Here is an 18,842-nt window from a genome sequence, read left to right as displayed (position 1 = left end):
GGCTCAAGGGTCAAAAGGTTCTCTCAAATGGTGGAAAAGTTTGCCAGTTACTGAAAAATATTTCACAGTGTATAACAAAATGTCATGTAACTCAGTGGCGGAGCGTCCATACAGTCAGGGGGCGGATGCCCCCCCCCCCCCCCGACGGACTCAAATGGACTGCTGGCGCCCTTTCAGCTCTTTACCACTTTTTACTTATTCGTGATTATTGACTTTTTTTATTGCTCTCTCATCTACTTATTGACATTTGTCACATGTTGTTGGTGTAATTTGGCGATGACACCTATTAATTCTACGTTTATCTGCAAATTAGCCAGGCCCAGAACGGGTCATTTCTGGCGATCTAGGGAGTCTTTACTCAAAATATTTCTGTACGCTACGCGCCAACCAGTGGTGGCGCTCCGCTAAGATAGTGTCCAGAGCCGTATATAGCTCTGTCCAATACCCCTAGCTCCGCCACTGATGTAACTCTCAACAATTATTACAGGAATTAGCTCAAATTGGAAAATGTTGGCTATATTTCACATAAGAAAACTCTTCTTTCTGAATATTGAAACAGTTTAGTTTTAAAATTCTATACTTTAAAATCCTTATGAGTGAATGACATGGTTGATGCCCACAAGGGATTGATACAAATTCTTTTCTGGTTCCCACTTAAATCTTGGGACAAATTTTACACACTTGTTCTACATTAGTCAGATAGGTATTTTGAATTTTGAGCAAATAGTATGGCAAGGAATCACAAAGCTAACTGGCTTTCTGGTTTATTCTGGGATAAAGTCAATGCGTGTTGTTTTAAACATCATCAGCATGGAAACTGATTTCGTAATCGTTTTCTCAAGCATTTGAGGGACCAAAGTAGATTGCTTTGTCATCAGATCTCTCTTCTCAGTTTGGGGTATGAAACAAAGTCATTTGTTACCCTATCCATCTGATTATCGTGGATGGATACCAGGTTATATCAAAGCTGTCTCATTTGCAATAACGAGGCAGAGTGTACTAAACTTCGCACCCCTTCCTGCTTCCAGGACACCCACGTCTCAGCATTGGATCACTTTCTGAAATACTGCCTCAAAGGTCAAGGTGCCCACAATTCTACCTGATATGATCACTATATAGTGCAGTTATTTTCGAAAATATCGAAAGAAAAAAAAACGCAAACTTGCAGACCAGAAACCCTAAATCCATTCAATAGGTGGAGGTAGATTACAAATCTGATTCGAATCCGGAAGGCAGGTTAACCGGGAATGAATGTAAGGTTGTGGTGCGTATAATGCCGTTAAATAGGTGACCACTTCGGGTTGTTAGCATATTTTGGAATCATTTTGTTGATCGGTAAAATAACCCCGTTCACCTGCGCCCGTCGTATTTCCGATTCGGGTGACACGCAAATAAGGGCGGCGTTTGTACCAAAATACACGACGTGCCACATTAGTAGAATATGTTAAACACTGACATGGATTATTTTCAAATTTATGTGACTGGTTAGATTTTTCCATGAGCAGGTGTGAACGTCTTCTTTGCCTATATGTATAGTTTTTCTGATCAAAGGCTGAAAAGGGAACGCGCCCCGGTCGCGGGTTGAAAATAGTTGCAGAAAGATATTAAACAAAAGAATGAAATGCAGATTTTTCTTAAAGTCTATTGTGTTAAACACATTTTCCCAAAATGTGGGTGACAAAAAAAGCATCGAGAATTACTTGTACCTAAGATACTGTAATACGAAAGTTTGTAACGTGTGTTTAACACACTTTTCCCCTTAGAACAACTTGAAGAGAAAATTGAAAGACAAAATACATTCATAAATTAATTTCAATCAATATTAGAGACGGAACATCAAATTATTCGTGTCTCAGACACTGCAGAACCAAGTTTGGTTATGTTATAAACGTGCTTTTGAAACGAATCTTAGGACAAGTTTTTCACACGTTTACAACATTTAATACTTAAAAAATGGTATTTTAATGTAATGTCAAACGATTCAGCTTCAAATAACGTGTGACGAGAACACTACAGTACGGTAGGTTGAGTAGGCCTATACCTGTTGAAACTTTAATTATTGTACAGGAAACAGATAAGTATAGCAGAGAGGAACATAACACACGAAGCCATACGAGATGGAGATGAGGATGGAATCGCTTGCTCTTCTTCGTTACTGTCCTCTTCATCAATTTGTTCGACGACTTCCTCCGTATCCATTGGTTGACAGGAGAATGTATTCAGGTCATATCCTTCCCCTTCTATCACACATAAACACTGTTGGTCCTCAAAAACGGAATTATCGGGACAACCCAAGGATTCGAGGCTGACGGTATTGGCTGATGAGAAGGAGAAAAAACATTTTAGTTTTCTGTTCTTTAATTCAAAGTAACAGTCCTCTCGGAAAGCTAGCGAGGTTTGCCAACAAACTGTTGATTCATCGCAACGCCCCAGTAGCCTACCCACAGACTATACACACAAGTAAATATCCTGTTTAAAGTATTCCATACATACCGTGTCAGCGAAGTTTCATAGTTTATTTATATTATTAATATCTTTAAATGGACTCTTAATTGGGTCTTTCCGTTGCAGATATGGCAAACTACAAAAATAGTGTTAAAGATAACGTTACGCTACGAGAGTTATCGAATAGATTTTCTTTATACCTTGAGATTCCTGAACGGCTGTCCAGATGTCTCTCCGCTCTCGATTATGAAAGTTATAAATCATCAATTCACTCTCCTCTTGAGGAACAATGCTCTGACTTCTCTTCCTCCTTGTATTTGCTTCAATGAGTCTAAAGGGGAAAGAATAAGGTAGTATATTAACTATCAAATATTGAAAACGAAAGTCTAAAAGTAAAAAATAAAAAAAAATAAAATTCAATCGTTGTTGTCCATAAATTTCGTTAAATGGCGCCTCGCTTTTTCTTCTTTCCTTTTCTCTTTTTGTTTTCTCTCTTTTTTCCCTCTATTCGTCAATATTAAGAATGCAATAATTATTTAAGCTCGGAGACATAAACCAATTTTTATGAGCATCGATTAGCGTTTAGAGAAATCATGTAAAGAAAAGCAAATGAGAACATTTTTCAGCGGTAATACAACATGAGCTAAAATAATAAATCGCATAGTTGTCATGCAATTGTAGTGAAAGACGTGGATCGGATGTATATAAACATAATGGAGGGTGGAACGCGTGGTAAAGAGGATGGTTTAAATAATTCGATCCAATTTAATTACTTGTAGTTACTTTTAGTACTTGCATTTGCATATTCCACGAATACAGATTGGAACCTGCCTGGGACAAAATTCTTCCCGGCAAAATAAATAACGTGCATTTCGTACAACAAAATATTATAGGGCAATTTAACATATGAAATATTTTAATTTTCAAGAAAATGGTAAAGTACTTTCAAACTAACAATAGGGCACAAAAACAAGACGGGAAAGGGTACATTTCATTAAGAGAAAGGGGCAAACAGCCCCCCCCCCTCTTTCCCCTGTTGAAGTCAAAGCCCGGTTAAACGGAGAAAAGGAAGGGTTGGTGGGGTTTCATAGCCTATACGTTCTCCATTGATGCACATCATCTTTCAATGGCCATGTTCTACATTTCCATGGACCCAGTGAACACCCGTTCCTCACCCCAAGATGATGTAACGTGACGAGGGTTTTGATATTTGTGCCAGTAGATTTCAAAGTTCTTACTCGTATACAGTTGTTATTGTATATTCCAGTCGAACTTGTGAGAGAGCACTATTGGTGAAATCCATTTGGTAGATGCTGGTGTCCCTATCGTAACCATGGTAACTTAACATCTGTTGTGTTGTCGCGTTCCCGTTCGGATTCCATTCGGATTCAATATCAGTCAAGTTAAACCGCGTCACGTTTTCGCCGTCCGTGGTGTATTCGTAAATGAATTCCGTGTCGTAGTAGGCGATGTACCGTTGAGACGTCTCCACATCCAGACAACCCTAAGAGAATGTTAAAAGAAAAAAAATCACTGAAAATAGCTCTCGCCCTTTTCATTTATCTTGATACAGTGCAGGGTTAATCTGCTAAAATTATGAGAATTTATGAATTAAATCTCACTCATTTTGCTTTCAAATCTATTAACATCACTCAAAGATATATGATACCGTAGTATGCCACATAATGGCGACATGTGTTACTCGAAAACATTTTTATTTCCAACTATCATGTTTTATCAACTGTATAACATTGTAGTAACGTTCACATGACGTTCATAAAGGAGGGGAACAGAATTCTAACTTCACCCGATTGCTTTAGATAGAGGACATGAACCTTTATGAAGGACGTCATGACCCGAAAGGTGATCTAATCCTTCCCGACAGAAAACTTCAGTCGGAGACCGAATCCCCCCCCCCCCCCTCCCATTTTATGCAATGGCGTCGTGCATTACACTAACACAGGAACCCATCATTGTTACATGAATAAAAAGCTGATTATTATCTTAGAAACACTTGGATGTTTCTTACCGCAACGTTTTCGGTCTTGTCGTCTTTGCAAACCATGAAAAGCATTAACTTCAAATCAAAGTCATCTCTCAGGAATTCGGGCTGATATCTGAAGAGAAAATAAATTGATTTAATTTATAAAATATTGTTAATGGCGAATTAAAAAAACAGGCCTAAGTCAGAGGCAAACATGGCCTGGTTGCTTTGACTGATAGAATAGAAACAAAACTAGAAACAGGCACGTTAAAATTTACGTAAAATTCCTACAAATTTCATTTGCAAGATATGAATTGTTTAAAGGACAAGCGACATGCAGCACTGACTGTAATTTGCCCATGCGTTTTGCTATAAGTCGCTCAGAAAAGGTCGAAAATAAACACTTTTACCCTATGACGCAATTTGTTCTTGTCAAGTCACCGGGCCAGCATATACTAAAATATAAAGCTTCTATCCAATACAGTATACATGTAGATACTTTTGAGAACCAGGAAAAACAGCTGTCCTACAACAGGCCATACATATTACGTAAAAGAAATACAATATGTCCCCCAGCAGTCGATAAATGTTGCATGAAAATCGGCTGGACAACTTCTGACGTCACAATTTGTTTACTGTCCTCGCACTATAGGAAGAAAGGGCCCCTTACGTTATATGTCGCTAATGCGTTGATGAAGACTTTAATTAACCTATACGTACCGTACTTTCATTGAAACTTCCTCTAAATGATTAACGCCTCTCCGGCCTTCGTTAGTTCCCCCTCTTAGGTCATCTCCATTCTCTCCTTGAAGTGAGAAAAGTTCGATACGTGGACTGTCCTTCTCACTATCGAGCACTTCAACCACAGTCTATATAGAAAGTATCAATAACATAACATGCATGGTTTGGTCGAACTCAAAAACAAAATACTGAAAGCTATTTCGGTCCTTTTTACGTAGGGCATGACGAGAGGGGTCAGGTGGCTGCGTCCCCGGGACCAGGGTCAATTAGGGTGTCGGGCAAATTTTGATAGAGTAAAAGTATTCGAATTTCATAATAAAGACAAGTCTTGGGGGGGGGGGGCGTTGAGTACTTTTCCAGAGCTCGATTTAACCCTCGACGCATACCAGATCGGTATAACCTCTTACGTAATCGGCTGCTTGCGTACACATTTACGGTGTCGCGCTCTTAAACTGACCTAACACCTAAAAATGAAGCTCAATGCCTTCACGGTGACATGCGTTTCAAGTCGGATCTCTTCTGCCAACATTTTTAAGGAGAAGCAACCCCAACCATCATTATTGCAATTGACAATATGACGAACAAGGCTTTCCCCATATTAAAAGAGGAAAACTAATATCATGTGTCAGAGGCCATTTACAATGTTCCTCCACAAACAAGACTTGCGAGCTAAAACTTGACATCATCGAGGCACATGCATAAGCCTGAATATTTAATGATTTTCCTTTGTCTTACTTTATTTATTGCATTTCCTGCCACTATGACATCATAAAGTTATAACATACTGTAGCAGCCGGCCCTCATGCCAATTTTGACCAACGATATTCCCAAAATGAAGGAAAGTTTTCCTTAGATATTTGAATTGAGTTGTTTTCACCATAAAATTATATCATAATAGCTAAAGATGACGGGGGGGTTTTTTTGTACGAATTTCAAAGAGCTGAAAATTATTGATACAAACCTGGATTGTTATCTCCATGGAGATGAAGAATGGATCTATCGCCTTTTCGGAACAAGTTGAGGGTGGGGAACCCGTGGGGTCAGAACAGTTGTGTAATTGGAAACTAAAGCCGAAAGTACCTAAGCAAATCAGAAAGGGTCGTTATAATGAAGGGAAAAAAGAAATTCAAAAATCAAATTAAACATTTGTATATCACAACGACTTTATCTCATTGGAAACGAGATGTTATGTATTCATATATTCAATGCCGATTCCCACTACAAGGATAGTTTTCGTGCATGATTGAATGCCAACACCATTGCTGAGATCAGACCGAGGTATAAAATGAGGAAAGGAAATATATATTATGTTTTCTATGAAAGTAAAGACGACAGGGTTCCGTTTAACCATGAGTGCCACCGCTCTTAAAGTTCATACTTTTGATGTAACGGTTACAGATCAGCAGAAGACACTTTTTATTACAAAACGCAGCACTACTCTCCTCCCCACTTCCACACCTTTTCATTCCGTTCCAAATACAGAGAAACATACGTAATTATGTACAACAGAATGAAATATAGACACGAATTGAGTCGTGTTATATCGTAATAGGAGCACGCAAAATACATCATAGAAGGTGTAAAGGGGTTCAATGCCTTCCCATCCCGCGGCTAACTATATCCCGGACTGGATACCTACTTGTAGTCTTTGCAAACAAAAGACAAACTGTGCTGACGATGTTATTGTACATGGCAGCACTTCTCTTCAACACGTTGCAACCTCTTTGAAGGCAACACGATTAAATTCGATTATGAAACAGAGCGCCAGCGTGCATGTATCATTTTTATGCATAATGCATATAAACTAGTTACCAGTTGCATCGATCGGAACGCCATCCTCAGCCACGTGATCCGACACATCGAGTACCAGCTTGAAGTACCACTTCTGTTCACATTGAGTTAATCTATGGGGATCAAGAAAATAGAGATATGAAAATATTATCGAAGTGAATAGAAAACCAATTCAAACATTATCGAAAGGATTACATTGGAAAATGATCTCGTTAACAAGTGATTGATTAAAATTAAAAGCTTATAGTGGAACATTTCCGGTAGTCGTCATTATAGTGGGCAACGTGTGTTAGAAATGGCGTCCCTAACTGACCATTGCGCAAGTGCATGACGTCATTGCTTTCATTCAGATAATTCAGGATAGCTGAGACACGACTCTTTTGGCGATTCTTTGATCGGGAACTTTCATTGACACTAACACATCTCCCTCCTTACCGACTTTTCCCTTCCCCCATATTTATTTATACCGTCAAGAGAGTGGTGGGGTTGGGTTGGGGGAGAGGTCACGTCCCCAACAAAGGAAAAGTCGACAAAGTATACCAGTAATAATCTTCAATCTGATTCAACGGAGACCATGTTGTCATAGTTATATACGAGGGGATATATCACATCACTTACACATCAAAGGAACATTGGACGGTCCCATACGATCCTTCCAAGACCTGGTCCAACGTAGTAATGTTGTCACGTGAATTGTATTCGAAAGTATCTAGTATGTACGCCAAAAGCTCTCCTTCTGTAGACTCCACGGTTGTTCGAAAATGAATCTCGACGTGCGCTTTACCTGGTATCGGCAATACCTGTCGAATAAACGTGTAAGTGAGGGAAGTTTACATCCAAGCATGGTTATAATAAAAAAATGTTATTCGTAGCGCAGTTTGGTTTCTTACTTGGTGAAACGTTGGGGTGGGAGGGGGGGGCTAAAGTGGGGTTGGGTAAAAGGAGGGAGAATGAAATTCTGAAATGATCAATTTTTATGGCCATTCACTGCGATCTTCCCGTAAAAAAAACATAATGACAAATACAAATTGCAAGCGCTTTCCTAGAACGTCTGCAACTTTAATTTGCAATTGGATGAGGTGAAAACGTCTCCGGGGGGGGGGGGGTGGGGTTAAGGGGGTAGGGTAGGGCATACGTACGCGTCCACTTATACAAGGTTACTTAACAATCTCTCATTAAAACTGAAGATTATTTCTGCCTGTTGAAACTAACAAATTAATCATCAGCATCTAGCATTCAATTTTCCTCTTACATTCTCAATGTAGGGTCCAATTATGACGTAATCAAGCACTGGTTTGACGAGAGCAGTAGAGCTGAGAATGAAATTAACGATGGCGATTCTTGAAATCCTGTAGATGAGTTCAGCACTGGAAGAAACCCATGATGAACCCTGTCATGCAAAACAAAAAAAGAGGTAAATATGGATTTAATATAGAAAGAGATCAGAGAAGCAAATAATAAATGAGAAATGGTCGCTGAATATAGCATAATTACGGAAGTACCTTTGCATATTAATTTGGCAGGCACATACCTCCGACCCATCAAGGGGATCAACTGGACGCACGTTGGTGAAATGTATTGTTGTTCTAAACTCGACCGTTTGTGTCGTGTTACTGAATTCCCATATCGACTGCGAGTGGGAATTGGTGCAGTTGAAAAAGAATCCGAAATTTCCTGAAATTGAGAGGAAAACAGAAACTAGAGTACACGTGCAAAAACATCTTACTGAACTCAGGACGAACATCGAAAATGTGTCGAACAGATACAAAAGGTCACTCTTAAATTACATTTTGAATTTAATTTTTCAACGAAATGGTACTTTTTTTTTGGAAAACAGCAGAAAGACACTTTTTAATTACAAAAATGAAAAACAGAATAGTTTTTTTTTCAGGGGGGTTGGTAAAAAGAGGTAATTTTTATTTATGAAAAGACAAGTATACTTGTAACTATTACAAGAGTATAAAGATTGCGTGTCGATAAATGTTTTTTTCCCTACCGTCAAACGCCAGTGTGTAATCCTGCCGTTGAAGTTCTTCTCCTCTGATGTCGTTGTCACTGTAAGTTTGCCCTCTACGATAATGGGTAAATAACCGCTTTAGTCCGTTCTGATCGGCATTTAGAATCTCGTCACGCGATATATTCATTTCTCTGCGAAAAAGACAGAAAATATACAATAAACATGATCATCACAATGTGCTGTTGCCTGTGGAACATGTATATACTTTAAACCGACTGGAAAAACAAACTTACACGGGATCTAGCAATGCTTCCCATAGTAATGGTCCTACCCTGTTACATGTTCAGGATCACTCGGAAACGTTATTTGCGGAATGTTTATCCGAAGGTGGCGGAAACGTTATTTGCGGAATGTTTATCCGAAGGTGGCATAATTCCATACAGAGTATATTAATGCGCCCGAGTGTTCTCCTATCTCAGGAAAAGTAGTTCCGAAAAGCAACAGGAGAACATCCTTTTCGATAGGCCTATGTTATCAAACAAAATCTGTGATTTTTTTCCCCTTGGATATTAAAGTACACAAATGAAAGTAAATGCGATACAAAACATTGTGTCGATTGAGGCTATACCAAGAGCAGCGTACGAAAATGGTTTACTACTGAGTAAAGAGGTTTGTTTACAAGTGATGAAAACTCCAGGCTTGTATAACGACAACAATCTCCATGGTCATGATACGGTAAATATGGTGCCATGAAATGGCCAAAGTGTCAGCTATCCATTGATGGGTAGAGCTTGTATGGCTAGTGAGAACTTGTACAAGGATTTAGAGATCAAATTACTTTTGACTATTTCTAGTGTGCAAGTCAATGGGGCATTTATACGGAGTACGCTTCCCGAAAGAGTTGAAACGTTAACATATTATTTGTGTTTGTGTTTGTGTTTGTGTTTGTGTGAATCAGCCTGCAGGGAGCTGTCTTCCAGCTCGCCCTGACTGAACGCTATCCCATCTTTAAACTTACTCAAAGTTGCCTAGATCTGAGAAGTAATATCCGGGGCCGAATGCTATGTGGTCGAACCCTCCTTCACCAATCACACTGGAACATTCACCGGTGTTCGCTGGTATGATATCCCCTGTTGATTCTTCCACTGCCAATTTTGAAGTATTCATATTGTAAGGTTCAAAGTCGACTACCCAGTATTCCTTCTCTCCAACGGTGTCCTAAATTAAAAAAGAGAAAGGTTATACTACGTCACGGTTACGTGCATTGGTCAGTAGTTTGTGGTCAGCGTATAGCCATAGAATAACGTTGTCTGTATCATCGACGTTACTAAAGTAGCGTCCCTATATGTTATATATCAAATGTATAGTTTATGTATAATTTGTCTTATTCATAAGTAAACTGTTGAAGCCGCACTAGAGGCGTCGACGGGACCACGGCCCAGGAACTGGATTGGCAATTACAATTGCAAGGAGAGGTACGATACTATATATAATGCCTGTAATTTTGACGTTTGTTGTACACATGATGATGGCAAAGATGTGGAGCTCAGGGGAGAGGGGAGAGGGGAGGGGTATGGCACATGTTCCCCGGGCTTTGGCATAGAGAGCCAGGGTCGGGTCGAGGACGACAATGTGACCACGCCCCTTTATAGCCTTAAGTAGAATACATTTTTAGTCCCATATTTTCCACGGCAAGCTCCAAATAAAAATAATTTTTAGAAAAATCATATGACTTGGATCTCCTAATTGTTAAAACTAACCTGCAATGTATTTCAAATAATGAAATTATAGACTTACCTCAAGAACAACAGTAAACTTTGTTTCATCATCAACTATTTCGAATTTCTTGACGTAAGCTTGACCTACATTACGAAACCGCTCGTCAGCGACCTCGTCGGAGATGGACGCTCCAAACTGAGCACGTGCTCCACCAGAAAACAGAATCGACAGGACAAAAATACCGAAAGAGGGCGTTCTAGAAAACATCTTGAAACAAAATGCTGATGAGAGAGAGAAAGAAAGAAAGGAGGAAGTTTTTTTTTGCTGGGTGGCAAACTTTTAGAACGCAGTACGGTACACGTTGGAGAGAAATTTTGTATACAAAATCAACAAAGTCAACTCTTACTAACAAAGCAGCAATAAAAGTTTTAAAATCAATAATAGCGGAAAGTGTTATGAGCTTTATGGTTGCAAGGTTTTGATAATGAACGGCACTGCTCTTCCTGTTTAGGCAGGCGAGTATCCTGCCTCTATGGTTTGAAGGGGCAAAAGCAATTTTTTGTGTCCCATTTAGAGAGCCAGGAAATTAACGCATGTATTGATATGTGTTTTCATGACAACATATGTACAGGCTCTTACCAAATGTTGCGAATTTTAGCGAGATCGAGGACAAACTTTTGTTGGCTTCCAAATTGGAGGGCCACGAGGTTAAATGGTGTTATAATGTCCATCAATTTTACTTCATTTGTGTATACGAATATGCTTGCGTGTGTTATAAAAATGTAAGCCATTTGCAAAACAAAATTGTTTCCATGCTCCCAGTGGCTACAAATGCAAATAGCAGAGCTGCGGGCTACCCACATGGAAATGTGTTTTTCATTAACATGACAACCAGTAACATGTGACGCACCTAATTTTGACTAGAAATGTCAATTGCCGAATTGTTCAGAAAAATCTCGTTCTAGGCCGAGTATTGCTCATTTCTGTGGGGAAACCGTGACCGCTGATCCACTACCCCCCTCCCACACCCCTGGCTACGCCACTAAATGTGCTTCGGGTTAGGTGTATGGATATATGATGATACTCCAAGCGCAAACTGATCATCACGCACAAGCTACCATTCACATCACATAAACATCAAAATTGCAAAGCATGCATTTGAAAAACAGTAGTGAAACGTACGTGTAAAATAATAAATAGCTATACATATTGCAATATTCCATAGGTACTATAGCAATGCTTAAACACATTCCCAAGTTACAACAGCACATGATGACGTGTCGTTTTCTGCATCCTAAACCCTAATGAAAACTAAATAAACTGGATTTCTTAACCATTATCAAACCAAAATTCCTGTTATTATGTGATGCTCAGATTTTCTTTTAATTAGTAACGGGAAACTAACCTGACCCAAGTTTCTAAAAATCGTTAGGTAAGAAAATGCAGAAAAGAAAATAACTATGTAATAGTTTAGTATACTTCTCTGGTCGGTGTGTACTACCCGTAAAAAAAATGCAACAAGATATGCCTTCCTCATTAAAACTGTCCAGCAACCCGTCCTGACATGAGAATATACCGAAGTTAAAGTCGGCAAAGGAATATGCCAAACACACAAGAAATGACGCGCTGAGCGAAACAAAAAAATCCAAGACGAAGCACTAAAGGTCCAATACACAAATTTAACCAATCCATACGAAAACAGATTCAACTTCTCTTAATGAACAATGTAAATGTATATCGTAAACTACGTTTGAATATCACAACTCAGGCCTTTATTGATTCGTAATCGTACAGGCAAGGAAAAACCCGAAACAATATTCTCACAGTAAAGATACTTACCAACTCAGAACAACCAAGGAAACTAAATTGTAAAGTAAAGCGCTGTCCTGAAATTTAGTTGATACTGGCTATGATATGAGGATACACTTAACTCTTATCTCTTAGAAAGAATGCATGGATTGCACTTACCTTTAATATTAATTGTTATTATTCATGAAACGTGAAACTCATTTTAGCATAACAAAAGCTCTCATTTTGGGTTTACTCTTTTCTTGCGATTGACCAATTAGAAACGTTGTCATGTCGCTTACATAACAAAAGGTGATGTGAGTCTAAAATACTAGTCGGTAGAAGTAGTGATAACAATCGTGTGACCTTATAAAAGTTGGTGTCCGAAACTATGCAACAGGCAGATCCAAAGAGATTGAGTAGTAAATTTCCATGTTTCTTTGCCCCCTCCCCCGCTCCCCGGGCCCATCAGTTTTATAGAACATCGCAAGTTCCATACTTCATTAAGGATAAGTTTCTTTCGTTTTTAGGAGTAGGGATGGGGCATGAAAAATTAAGTACCGTTTTAGATTTGTAGTTAAAATATGCCTTATGTTACTTAAAGAGTGTCCTTTCGTTAAAAACGATAGGCCTACAACACAAAAAGGAAAAGGTGCTCTTCGTTTGAAAACATTCATGCAGATAATGCAATCAAAGGTATGGACCTGCCTGGCGCGTATATAACAGGGGATGGGATGCCCTAGCACGGTGTCGGTCTAAAATCCAGAGAACAAAAATACTTAAAAGCGCGTAAGTTACTCCCCCCCCCCCCACCCCACTATAACAAGTGAATCCTCTTCATTGCCTCTGTTCATACCTTCCCCGAGTTTCTGATCGTCGAGGTATTCCCAGACACGACCCCCCCCCCCCCACCCTCACATCCAATATCAGTCAGACTCCCCTACAATTGTCAGATTTTTCTTTCCTTTTTTTATTGGTCTGCCTTCCCTAAAAAAAATTGGGCCCCATGAAAAACCCCAGAAATCTAGGTACGTCCATGACAAAGTAAACAGATCAAAACTTATTGTCCCATGCTGCAAGTCAGCAGGTTTAAGTGATATTTGGCGTCCCATCAGAGAGAAACGGGTTGCGGATCAGCGATACTCTTGTTACAATACAACTACACAGGAAAGCAATAGCGCAACCAATCACCGGCATACGTACTGTACAGTGTTAGAAAATTTTCAAAATATCGCACCGACGAATCCTTGTTTGGCGCCACGGTCAACATAAAGCAACAATAATGGTACCTCCCTATTTTACCTATCTTGGCGACCTAGATCTCATACGTAAAGCTTATATTGCTTGATTACTGTCAAAAGCAAGGATAGTAACTCTCTGGTTGTGCACTTTCTATTCTGCCGGCCGAATTTGGTAAGCAATCAAGGGCTAAGTGGCACGCTAATGAACTATTTCAGTGTGGCGATGTCCTAGTGTTATGTATTGTATAGAAAGTATACGCTAGGCTATGTACATCATTCAGCTAAGCACTGCAGCTTCACTCTGAAAATCATCAACTGCTAAGTTACGTGGTCGCTTTTACAAAGTTTGCACATGAGCCTAACTCATGGAATAGCAGGACAGTAGCCTGGGCTTCTTTGTGACTTGAACCCCCAAACTGTAAGGTTCTAGTGCAACTGGAGTAAAATAACATATTCTTCAGTTATGGGTCAACCAAAGTGGGCTCCTAAATGTGAAGGCTAGTAGGCCTAGTAGTATAATATCATATTTGCCTTGGCTAGCCAGCACTAACATGTTGAACAAGAAGCCTAACTTAGTCCTAATGCAACATTAAGCAAGCGTTTTTCCTACTGAACATAGGCTAGGTTGAACTGTAACATAGCATAGACTAGGGTCTGGCCTGTGTTGTTGTTTGTATCATGACTAATAATGTATGCCTAATGTGTATAGCCTGATGGACCCTAGCCTAAGTTAGCACTGTAGGCCCTTAGGCCTAATTATGTTTGTCAATGCAGTTCTTGATGATGTGCTAGTGTTCTAGGCCTAACAATAGGACTTGAAGCAGTCTTTTCAATTTCCTGTAACTAAGCCTAGATGAACTCATTCAAACTAAGATTTTAGGAATGCAAGTGATGATTTGAATTGAGGTACTATCATAAGTTTCACCAATATCAAATTGCATTCTAGCCTAGTATTAATTTGATTTACACATATATTCAAAGATATAACATATTCTCTGTGTTATTCGTTGTGGTAAATCGCATGATTTTCTTTGTCCTAATTTTGTTGCATTGTGATGCATGTGACTTTACAGAAAAGCAAAAACAATTTGGCCTAGTTGTTGCCTGCCTTTGTGCTTCTGTTGTTGAGTAAGCTGCTCTGTAATAACAAATAGAAAACCTCTACCTCTTAGCTAGATAAGATTTGTGAGGAATTGTGTTATGCTCTATTGTCCTACCAAGCTGGAAGTCACCTACCAATAACTGTCTGAACTTATGAGTTGTTATATAGTGCCAGTCAATGAGATGACAAGCAGTTTTTGAGCTCCTGAGTTTGGAGTCAATCATTGCCCATACTATACATAACTTTAATACAGAATATGAAGTATACCTTTAATATCCAATTTTTCTTTTTTTCATTTTCTTTTTAAAATTACAGCCAGCAAAATGACTAAGTCCAAGTCTCACAGAAAACCAATTCTCCATATCACTTACCCCACTGGGGTCAAGGACATAACCCAAGACCTTCCAAAGGATGAGCTTGTACGACGTTTGAAGGTGAGTGTAAGCAAAGGTAGTCTTCAAGGGAAGGGCTTTTGAAGGGTTTTTCAGAAGACCAAAGAAAAACAAATGCTAATATTATTGGGATATTGTTTTAAAACATGTAGAGTTTGACCAAAGAACAACCAGTGTAATGACAACCAACCAAATCAGTCAAACATTGATTTGTACATAATTGGACAATAATCTGTCTTTTTTGGGGGGCTTTTGCTCGATTTGGAAATGCTCAAAGCAAACCACAGGCTGCTTCAGCAAACAGTTGCCAAAAAAATGATGATATAAATATTTTATATGTGAGGAATAAATTATCTAATCAATACAAAAGAGCAAATTTCTAGACAAGTATAAATATATATATATGTAAGTATAGAGTTGGTTGGTTGGCGTCTATCTTGGCGCAGAGTGCTCTATGTCCAGTGGACAGAGCGGAATATATGTTGATACTAGTTGAGACTAGTGGAACACTAGTAGTTGTAACTCAGAGTTTCACGCGTTATAGCGATCATCAGACAACTCTGACAAGCATAGTTGTCTGACGATCGCTATAACGTGTCAAACTCAGAGTTACAACTACTAGTGTTCCACTAGTCTCAACTAGTATCAACATATATGTAAGTATATATGTGGGAAAAAACCCTTCTAGTACTATTAGTATTTCATGATAACTGCAATGGATAGACCACAAAAATTGCTAATTTAACATGTAAAAGATTATATTACCTCCTAGTATCAACATATATGTAAGTATATATGTGGGAAAAAAACCCTTCTAGTACTATTAGTATTTCATGATAACTGCAATGGATAGACCACAAAAATTGCTAATTTAACATGTAAAAGATTATATTACCTCCTAGGGAATCACTTATTTAGTATCATATAACAGAATGCTATACAGAGGTTGACTATATTGCTCTTCACATGCAGTTTATGTATAGTAGCTCTTTTTTCTGTGCAGAATCATTCAATCTTCTTCCTTGCTGTAATATAGAGAGATTTTGTGTACTTCTTGTAATTCTCATGCAAACACACAAGTATAGACCGCTGTTTCAACTTGAATATGACCTTCATGCTATTTGTTGAAAGTAGAGCTACCGTAACATAGCCCCCATGTTAGGTGACAAGGTTAGACTCGGAACCAGACTAATATTTCATTTATCGGTCTCCATCTGTCAGATGCTTGCGAGGTCTTTCCAAGACATGGAGCAAGAAGAGGATAACAGCAAGTACGAACCGTTAGCCGTTCACATCACGGAAAACTATTTCTTGAAGCATTCTAGCAAAGATGTCCGTCTCTTGGTAGCCTGCTGCGTGGCGGATGTCTTTCGCATTTTCGCTCCGGAGGCTCCCTACAGGACTGCACCTCAGCTGAAGGTATGTAACGACATGGTATAATATCAAGGCAAACATGTTTACTGTAACAAAACATTACATTATTAATTGACAGAGAGACACATCCTTCTTGTGAACAATCTGCATGAAGTGAATCATCTGGCTTTGTCGTACAATTTTTTTTTAAGAGTGAACAGCAAAACTGTCAACATTTCCAAGTAACCATCACAATCTAAGAACATAGTATTCTGCACTGATACAAGTTTGTCATGTTTTGTTGACTATAAAATTGGACAAAAGTAACAAAGTAATATGCACGGATTACTCTTTGAATTCCTTATGAGATGGAGGTTCAGTTGAGATTGGTGTTTAAATAATTGGGAAGTTTATTATTCATTCCCAGCCTCCACATGTCATAAGACATGTCCTGCTATGATAGTTGGGTTTGCCGTAGTTACATATCAATTCCTGTTTAAATGCAGTCACAGACAATAATGACTCAGATGGTGTCATATATATTATTGATTCATTCGCTTTACCAACAAACAATTTATTGCTTCTTATCCCAGTAAAGTACAGTACAGCTGGGTGCTTGACGAATGACTTTCTCATAACCTCTTTAAACTTAGCATTTTATTCAATTCATGATTGCACTTGGCAATGGCTTAGTATAACAACATCATAGCATTTGAGCTACTGTAAGCAGGTGACATCATAAGAAATGAATTCAACTTTTTTGTTTCGATAGTTATCTTGCTAACTTGATTTGATACAGGATAAGTTATGTCAGATTCTATATATTTGTTAATTCATTTATTTGCACTCATTTATTTATTTATTCGTTTTGTTTCTATTTATTTATTGATTTATCTTTGGTAAATTACAGACCATTTTCAAGTTTCTTTGCGAGCAGCTGTGGGATCTAGAGACTACGACAAGTCCGCTATGGAAGCGGTACTTTTATCTTCTGGAAAATCTCGCAATGGTCAAATCTTTTAACATCTGCATGGAACTGGAAGATTCGAATGAGATATTTATCAGGCTATTCACTATTTTCTTCAGTATTGTCAAGTAAGTGCAATATGACTTTCTTTTTCATGAAAAGTTCAGACATCCTCGCAAAAATGTGCATTAAATTTTGCTCATGCCATTATGTAATATAATTTTATTAGTACACCATCTTAAATGATATTTTGATAAACTTGAGGATAAGATAGAAGCCAACGAAATTCAAGGTCAGAACAGAAGAGTGACAAGAAGTGCAGAACAATCATGCGTCGGTTTTTTAGGTCAGTGTACTATTGTGAAATCACTCGGACCGTGTGCTTCATGTTCACTTATTTTTGCAAACTGTCAGCACCTCAACTATAGATGGAGAATAAACTGAAAATAGCTGTAAAAGGAAGGAATTCAATGCAACTTTCACCCGTATGGTTCAGTTTTGTTCTTCATTTGTGTATTTGAAAAATATTATGTTAAATACCATTATAATGTTTTAATCAGAAGATCATACCCATCAAATTCTGTAATTACTGTTTCCTAATTTTTTTTTTTTTTTTTTCGATCAGCAAAAACCATCCTCCCAAAGTCAAAGGGTTCATGTTGGACGTCATGTGTCCCCTGATCAGCGAGAACGATTCCGTCTCTCCGGATCTCCTGGAGGTGATTTTGAAATACTTGGTAGAATCTAAGAAAGTTGAGAATCCCAATGCCAACCTACTTGCGAAGGAGTTGATAAAGAGAACAGCTACCAGCATTGAACCCGCTATGCAAACGGTATGTTACTTTTATCCACTGTCGCTATGGGTTACCAGGCCATGTAACATTCTCATTTAACAAAGTATGTCAGGATCTGCTACAAACATTGAACCCATTAAGCAAAAGGTAAATTACTTTTATCCACTGTTGCTATGGGTTACCAAGCCATGTAACATTCTCGTGTAACAAAGTATGTCAGGATCTGCTTTTAATTTGGAATGAAACTTAAAATGTAGAGCATAAAGGCCACACCCTGTATACTTTTCCTTAAAACTGCAGTTTACATGGAACTGTTTACAATCTTATATTATACTGGAATGTCAAAGGGATAGGATAGGTTACCCTAAAACATACAGTAAAGCTGTTACTTTAGGCCACCTAAATTACGATAGTCTGGCAGTCAAGTGAAGAGGCAATTAATGCACTTGGGATCTAAAGGATTGAAGGTTCAAGTTCTGGCCAGACCAGATCATTACGTTGTGTCCCTACTTTAGCAAGGCACTGAATCTTCATTGCCTCTCTTCACCCAGATGTATAAATGGGGATA

General features: G+C 38.6%; 2 protein-coding genes across 3 annotated transcripts in view; one reads left to right on the top strand and one right to left on the bottom strand.

Moving 5' to 3' along the window:
- Positions 1 to 1,622: 1,622 nt before the first annotated feature.
- LOC139979701 (uncharacterized) lies at positions 1,623 to 12,606 on the bottom strand. Of its 2 annotated transcripts, none has more exons than XM_071990744.1 (14): positions 12,477 to 12,606; positions 10,716 to 10,918; positions 9,937 to 10,136; positions 8,958 to 9,109; positions 8,493 to 8,635; positions 8,214 to 8,351; positions 7,580 to 7,761; positions 6,983 to 7,074; positions 6,132 to 6,250; positions 5,150 to 5,298; positions 4,475 to 4,562; positions 3,684 to 3,949; positions 2,646 to 2,776; positions 1,623 to 2,318 (listed from the first exon to the last, which is right to left on the bottom strand). In XM_071990744.1, the coding sequence occupies exons 2-14, from the start codon at positions 10,902 to 10,904 to the stop codon at positions 2,053 to 2,055; spliced, it is 2,115 nt and encodes a 704-aa protein (XP_071846845.1). In that variant the 5' UTR covers positions 10,905 to 10,918; positions 12,477 to 12,606; the 3' UTR covers positions 1,623 to 2,052. The 2 variants fall into 2 exon arrangements, with proteins under 2 accessions (XP_071846845.1, XP_071846846.1); XM_071990745.1 differs by lacking the exon at positions 12,477 to 12,606 and adding an exon at positions 12,117 to 12,269.
- A 997-nt stretch (positions 12,607 to 13,603) lies between these two features.
- LOC139980125 (sister chromatid cohesion protein PDS5 homolog A-B-like) overlaps positions 13,604 to 18,842 on the top strand; it is a 28,128-nt gene continuing 22,889 nt past the window's right edge. Inside the window, exons 1-5 of the mRNA XM_071991515.1 lie at positions 13,604 to 13,838; positions 15,084 to 15,202; positions 16,382 to 16,579; positions 17,424 to 17,608; positions 18,106 to 18,313. Coding sequence (XP_071847616.1) covers positions 15,092 to 15,202; positions 16,382 to 16,579; positions 17,424 to 17,608; positions 18,106 to 18,313 — 702 coding nt within the window. The 5' untranslated portion in view covers positions 13,604 to 13,838; positions 15,084 to 15,091. The remainder of the gene's footprint in view (positions 13,839 to 15,083; positions 15,203 to 16,381; positions 16,580 to 17,423; positions 17,609 to 18,105; positions 18,314 to 18,842) is intronic.

The sequence above is a fragment of the Apostichopus japonicus genome, chromosome 14 (genome assembly GCF_037975245.1).
Source record: "Apostichopus japonicus isolate 1M-3 chromosome 14, ASM3797524v1, whole genome shotgun sequence".
Taxonomy (NCBI): domain Eukaryota; kingdom Metazoa; phylum Echinodermata; class Holothuroidea; order Aspidochirotida; family Stichopodidae; genus Apostichopus; species Apostichopus japonicus.
The sequence above is the reverse complement of the archived record's forward strand: the minus strand, read 5'-3'. Positions and strand labels throughout refer to the sequence as shown.